A 7403-nucleotide genomic window follows, 5' to 3' on the forward strand; every position below is an offset into this window, starting at 1 on the left:
TTCAACTGGTGGGTGTATGGAGCAAGCGGCCAGAGGACGTAGTTGAGGCTGGGACAATTCTAACGCTAATTCTCTGGATGCTTTCAAAAGAGAGTTGGATAGAGCACTTAAAGATAGCGAGGCAGGGGATATGGTGAGAGGGCAGGCACGGGGTACTGATTGTGGACGATCAGCCATGATCACAATGAATGGCGGCGCTGGCTCGAAGGGCTGAATGGCCTCCTGCACCTATTGTTTGTACATATTGCTACTGTTTGTACATATATATATATTTTATTGTTCCATTATTCTATGTTCGCTCTTGTGGGTGAGATGCTAACTGCATTTCGTTGTCTCTGTACTGTACGCTGCACAATGACAATAAAGATTGAATCTGAATCTGGTTGTCTATTGACGGGCAGGAGAAGCGACGCTCACCGCCGGTGCTGCCACAGGCTGGACATGCGGGTGAAACCCTCGCCACACTCAGCGCACACAAAGGGTCACTCTCGGTGTGTATCCGCTGGTGCTCCCACAGTCCCCGTGCACTCTTGAAACGCTTGCCGCAGTGGGAGCAGGTGAAGGGGCACTCGCCGGTGTGGGTGCGCAGTCTCTCTCTCTCTCTCACACACGCTCTCTCTCTCTGCCCACAGCACCCGTTCTTGATCTTAAACCATGTATTGTGCTTTTGTATGTAATTTATTATTCTTTATTGTGGGGAGGTGAGCTCAGCCTTCCAAGCCTCAATCCCAGCTCAGCTTATTTCATTGTAAAGACATTTTTTCATTGAAAAGACATTTATTTCATTGGAATACAACTTGGCTCCAGCATGTTAACGAGTCAAAGTCCTTGTTTACCGCAGCCAGTCTTGCGGACGTCCATGGGTGGAGAGCGAGATCCCACCGTTCGGTGTTGAGGGGGAATGGCCGCTGGACGGGAAGCGGTGACTCCGGATTAATCCTGACTCCTTTCACCAGCGAGAAGACAGCGGAATGACAAAGAGATGGGCCACGAGGGGAGGGCGGAGGGGGGGCTGTCGATGACTGAGCAGCTCGGACCTTGCATCTAATCCAAAGAATGGAACCGCATTCTCGACAGGGCCAAGGAGGGCTTATATTTTGTGTCCACCTATCACTTACCAGGCTTTGTCCAGCCCCCATCTCTCTTTTCCAGCTTCCTCCCCCCACCAACTCCAATCAGTCTGAGGAAGGGTCTGCTAAGTTGACCTGCTGAATTCTACCGGCACTTTGGTGGGGAATGGACAGGCGTGTGCCGGGTCTGGATCCTTCTTTAGACTGATGGGAGTCAGGGGAGAAAGCTGGAAAAAAAAGAGATGGGGTCGGGACAGACTCCAGGACTTGATTAGGAGAGGGTGGGTCTCCTTAATTTGGAGAATTCAATGTTCATGTCATTGGGCTTTAACCTCCAGTTTGTGTGTCACCTCACTCTGGCAATGGAGGAGGCCTAGTACAGAAAGATCAGTGTGGGAGTGGGAAGGGGGGTTAAAATGGTTGGCAACCGGGAGATCCAGCAGGCCTTGGCGGACCGAACGCAAGTGTAGGGTGAAATGCACGCTCAGTCTAGATACAAGATGCTGGTTTACAAAAAGAGACACAATCTCCCAGAGTACCTTGCACCTCTGGAGAACATGAACATACAACATTCTAAGTCAGGACCCTTCTTCAGACTGCTTGATGTGGGGGGGGGGGGGGGGGGGGGGGGGGGGGGGGGGGGGGGGGGGATGAGAAAGTTGGAAAGGAGTGGTGGAAGTGGTCACCTTAGATTCCCTTCCCTCTACAGATGCAGCCAAACCCACTGAGTTCCTCCATCGTTTTAGAGGGAATGGACAGATGACGTTTTGAGTTAGGACCCTTCTTCAGACTGATTGGAGAGGGTGTGGGGAGGAATCTGGAAAAGAGAGATGGGGGCTGAACAAAGACTGGTAAGTGATAGGTGGACACAAAATGCTGGAGTAATTCAGCGGGACAGGCAGCATCTCTAGAGAGAAGGAATGGGTGACGTTTCAGGCTGAGACCCTTCTTCAGAAGTGATAAGTGGATATAGGTGAAGGAGACACAAGAAACTGCAGATACTGGAATCTTGCATAGAACACAAAATAGTTAAATGCACAGAATCTGTTGCCCATTGGGGGAATCGAGGACCAGAGGACATGGGTTCAAGATGAAGGGGAAAAGATTTAATAGGAATCTGACAGGTAAATTTTTCACACAAAGGGTGGTGGGTGTATGGAACGAGCTGCCAGAGGTAGTTGAGGCTGGGACTATCCCAACGTTTAAGAAACAGACAGGTACAAGGATAGTAAAACTTTGGAGGGATATGGAGCAAACGCAGGCAGGTGGGACTACTGTAGCTGAGACATGTTGGTAGTTGTGGGCTAGTTGGGCGGAAGGGCCTGTATCCGCATTGTATGACTCGAACACGAAGTGCTGGAGTAACTCAGTGGGACAGGCAGCATCTGTGGAGAACATGGATGGGTGACGTTTCACACAGTGCTGGAGTAACTCAGCGGGTCAGGCAGCATCTGTGGAGAACATGGATATGTGACGTTTCACACAGTGCTGGAGTAACTCAGCGGGTCAGGCAGCATCTGTGGAGAACATGGATTGGTGACATTTCGGGTCGGGACCCTTCTTCAGACTGACACGATGTGAACAGATGAGGGGGTGATTGGCAGGTGAGTGTAGTGACGCGAGAGAAAATAAGGAGATAAAAGCACGTGAGATAAAGAGAGAGGAATGTATATGTGCAGCTTTAAGAGACATTGGTCAGGGACCATTTGGAGTATTGCGTACAGTTCTGGTCACTCCATTACAGGACTGATGTGGAGGCTTTTGGGAAGGTGCAGAGATGGTTAACCAGAATGGTCTAAAAACAAGGAACTGCAGATGCTGGTTTTCAAAAAAGGACACAAAATGCTGGAGTTACTCAGCGGGACAGGCAGCATCTCGTGCGAGAAGGAATTGGTGATATTTAGGGTCAAGACTGAAGAGGGTCTCGACCTGAAACATTACCCATTCCTTCCAGCATTTTGTGTCTACCTAAACAGCGCCTATCCATGTCGCGGTGTGCCAGCAGGCTGGAGAAGTGGGCAAAGGCCTTGCCACAGAGCGGGCAGGGGAAGGGGCGCTCACCGCTATGGGCACACTGGTGCTGACACAGGCTGGACATGCGGGTGAAACCCTCGCCACATTCAGCGCACTCAAAGGGTCTCTCTCTGGTGTGCAACCGCTGGTTCTCCCGCAGCCCCCGTGCTCTCTTGAAACTCTTGCCGCAGTGGGAGCAGCTGCTCGCCGACGTGAGCCCGCCGGTGCTGCCGCAACCCCCGCGAGCTGTCAAACGACTCACCGCAGTAGGGGCAGTCGTAGGGCTGGCCACTGGTGTGCAGGCGCTGGTGAGAAAAGGCATGAGAGGTCATGGAAAAGCGCTCTCCACACACCGGGTTGGGGAAGGGACGGTCGCTTTTGTGCACCCGCTGGTGGGACAGCAGGTTGCTGAAATGGGCGAAGCCCTTGCCGCTGTCGCTGCAGGTGAAGGGCCGCTTCCCGGTGTGGGTGCGCTGGTGGGACAGCAGGCTGTTGGACTGGGTGAAGCCCTTGCCGCAGTCGCTGCAGGTGTAGGGCCGCTCCCCTGTGTGCAGGCGCCTGTGCACCTTCAGGGTCTTGCACGACTTGAAGCCTTTGCCGCAGTCGGAGCAGGAGAAAGGCCGCTCGCTGCTGTGCACCCGCCAGTGATCCCGCAGCCCCGACAAATTGGCAAAGCTCTTCCCGCAGGTGGAGCAGCTATAGGGCTTCTCGCCCGTGTGCATGCTCTGGTGCTTCTGCAGCCCTGACAACTGGGTAAAGCTCTTCCCGCAGGTGGAGCAGCAATACGGCTTCTCGCCCGTGTGCACTCGCTGGTGTATCTTCAATTCCTGCGCCGTCTTGAAGCTCTTTCCACAGTCGGAGCATTCAAAGGGGCGTTCTCCCGTGTGCACCCGCCGGTGCACCCGCAGCCCCGACGAATGTGTAAAGGTCTTGCCGCAGGCGGTGCAGTCAAAGGCGCGTTCTCCCGTGTGCACCCGCCAGTGCCCCTGCAGCACTGACAACTGGGTAAAGGTCTTGCCGCAGTCGGAGCAGTCAAAGGACGTTGTCCCGTGTGCACCCGCCGGTGGACCTCCAGCTGGCTCGGGTACTGCCAGGCCTTGCCACACACGTCGCACTCACAACGCTTCTCCTTGTGCCCCGTCATGTGGTCCTCCACTGAAGCTCAGCCCCTGGAAGCTCAGCCCGCACACCGAGCAGATGGGCGGGCTCACCGGCCGCTCACGTCTCTCCATCCACAGCAACAGTTCCTAAACCCTGCAGGAGGGGAACACAGAGGGTCAATGTAAAAGGACTTACTTGACACACAAAGTCTTTTACTACATAACTTTATTAAAGGCACTACACACGCTATGCCCTAGCTGTCCATGGTCATCACTGGAGCTAGAGAGCGAGCTGGAGGTGGGGAAGCTACAATTATACAAGAGACAATGGGGAGTGGTTAGTAGTGGTGAGGTCACTATGTTAAAGGAGCATGCACTGATCTACATCCTTCCTCTTGGAAACAAAAGCGACCACGGCTCATACGCTAGAATCACACCATAAGCAGGGAACAGTTAGACTATATCATGATACAGACTACTCGCACACTCCATACCGGACAGGCAGCTTGACCAACCGCCCAGAGCGGGTGCGCAACCCGCCTTCCCCTTCAACCGCAGGAGCTGCAGGTACGGGGGCAGGGAATGAGATGGGAGAACCGGGTGACGAGCGCCCAGGGGAAGGAGGAGAACGGGGGGGGCGAAACAGGTACACCTGCAGGTGAGGCAGGAGAAGGAGGCTGGCGTGTGCGGGGCACAGAGAGCTGAGAGGGCAGTGTCCGGGGCATGCGAGGAGTGACAGGGGCAGGAGGAGTTTCAGGCAGTGGGGAATGGACAGGCGGCGAAAACGGGTCTGCGGGAGGCGGAGCAGGCTCGTTGACAAGCAGCAGGTGCTGGCGTGTCCGACGGTACACGGTGCCCTCGTAGTCAACCAGGTATGACCGGGGAGAGTCAGCATTGTCAACGACAACGGCCAACCGGTGATGACCGGAGGTGGACTTCATCCGGACAACCTGGCCTGGGAACAGACGGGGAAGCAGACGGGATGATTTGTCAAAGGAGCGCTTCTGGATGACCTGCTTCTCGATGATGCGCTCCTTGACAGCGGCAGGGCTGCGGACCGCGGGCTTTAGGGATTGCTGAGAGACCGGGAGAGGGGGTCGAGTGGTGCGGGACATGAGGCGCTGGGCAGGCGAACCGAGTGCGGGGTCCCGGGAAATGTTGCGGAGGTTGAGGAGGGCAAGGTAGAAGTCCGAATGAGCAAGCCGACAATGTTCCAGCAGCTCCTTGGCGCTGCGGACAGCGCGCTCTGCAAGGCCATTGCTTTGCGGGTACTCGGGGCTGCTGGTGATGTGGCGAATGTTCCATCGGGTGGCGAAGGCGCCGAACTCCGCGCTGGTAAACTGGCTGCCGTTGTCGGATTGGAGAGTCACCGGGGAACCAAAGGTCGAAAAGTGGCGGTGAAGCTTCCCGATGACGGCAGCAGACGTGAGGGACGGCAGCTGGTCCACCTCGAACCAGCTGGAGTAGGAGTCCACCAGGACCAGGAAGTGTTTGCCACGCCATTCGAATATGTCAGTGGCGACAGCCATCCACGGCAACTCGGGAGCCGGCTGCTGCATGAGAGGTTGGCGCTGTTGATGAGGCAGGAGACTGTTGCAGGCAGCACAGGCGGAGACCCTGTCCCGGATTTCCTGAACCATGCCAGGCCAGTAAAACTGGGCTTGGGCCTGGGACAAAGTGGCCTCCACCCCGGGGTGGCCGTTGTGGGCGGTTTGAAAGTAGTGATCCCGCAGCGCAGCCGGCACCACGACCTTGTGACCCTTCACCACCACGCCGTTCTGCAGCACCAATTCGTCCCGAACCAGAAAGTAGGGCACGGCACCAGCCGGTAGGGAAGAGCGTCGGTCAGGCCAGCCACGGCGGATGACGCCCTCAAGCTGTTGCAGGGCAGGATCAGCGGCAGTGTGTTTGACCAGGGACTGCATCTGCCAAGAGGGAACAATGTTAACGTTCAGTACCATCAGGTCAGACGATTCGTATGGATGGCGGGCAACGGAAGGGAGCGGCGCACGGGACAATGTGTCGGCCACGAACATTTCCTTGCCCTTGCGGTACACAATTTCGAATGTGAAACGCTGGAGCTGCAGCATCATTCGCTGCAAACGTGAAGAGGCCGCGTGGATAGGCTTGTTCAAGATAGAGACCAGCGGCTGGTGGTCAGTTTCAATGGTGAAGGAGTTGCCCAGAATGTAGTCCTTGAATTTGGAGCATGCGAACACCACGGCAAGGAGCTCCTTTTCGATCTGAGCGTAGCGCTGCTCAGCAGGGGTCATGGTGTGAGAGGCATAGGAAACAGGCAGCTGCCGATTGTCAGAGAGCTGCAGGCAGGCAGCACCGAGGCCGAACCGAGATGCATCGCAGGTGAGGACGATTGGCCTGTTTAGGTCAAAGAACTTTAGAGTCAGGGTGCGTGCGAGCTTGGACTTCAGGGCCACGAAGGCCGACTGGTGGTGCGGGAGCCAGACCCAGGCATTGTCCTTCTTGGTCAGCTCCCTCAGGGGGGCACTCAGTTCGCTGAGGTCGGGTATGAACTTCCCCAGGTAGTTGACCATGCCCAGGAAGCGCTGCAGGCCGGGCACGTCGGTGGGAGCGGGCATTTCGGTGACCGCTGCCGTCTTCTGGGGGTCTGGCTTTAGTCCCCCGGCCGTGAAAACGTGACCTACGTAAGTGACTTCCTGAACGCAGAACCGACACTTCTTCGGGTTAAGTTTGAGATTGATCTCACGAGCCCTGTCCAGGGCTTGGCGGAGGTACAGGTCGTGCTCAGCGACGTCCCTCCCGTACACCAGGATGTCATCCACAATGATAGCGCACGGCAACCCGGCAAACAGCTGTTCCATGGTGCGCTGGAAAACCTCGCTTGCTGAGTTGATCCCAAAAGGCATGCGGAGAAAACGGAACCTGCCGAAAGGTGTGCTAAAAGTAGTCAGGAAGGAGGAACGTTCATCCAGAGGGATCTGCCAAAAGGAGCTCTTGGCATCTAGGACCGAGAAGACTGTGGCCGGACCGACCTGTGCAGCGACGTCCTCCACCGTCCGCATGGGGTAGTGCGGGCGTTTGATAGCAAGGTTCAGGTCTTTCGGGTTGATGCAGATCCTGATCTCGCTCGCATCCTTCTTGGCAGCGACGACCATGGTGGAGACCCACAGGGTGGGAGCGCTCACCTCCTTGAGGACGCCGTGGCCACCATGTCACGCAGTGTGGACTCCACGCGGCCCTT

The 7403-nt window shown here is 56.0% G+C and overlaps 1 protein-coding gene across 1 annotated transcript; it reads right to left on the bottom strand.

Annotated features, from left to right (window-relative positions):
• Positions 1 to 3490: 3490 nt before the first annotated feature.
• LOC116967567 (gastrula zinc finger protein XlCGF7.1-like) lies at positions 3491 to 4315 on the bottom strand (the record flags this gene model as incomplete). The annotated part of the gene is made up of 3 exons (XM_033014185.1): positions 4272 to 4315; positions 3760 to 4169; positions 3491 to 3675 (listed from the first exon to the last, which is right to left on the bottom strand). Coding segments are annotated over exons 1-3 (639 nt in total), but the record flags the coding sequence as incomplete, so codon positions are not given.
• Positions 4316 to 7403: the final 3088 nt, after the last annotated feature.

This window comes from Amblyraja radiata, chromosome 40, assembly GCF_010909765.2.
Source record: "Amblyraja radiata isolate CabotCenter1 chromosome 40, sAmbRad1.1.pri, whole genome shotgun sequence".
Lineage (NCBI taxonomy): Eukaryota > Metazoa > Chordata > Chondrichthyes > Rajiformes > Rajidae > Amblyraja > Amblyraja radiata.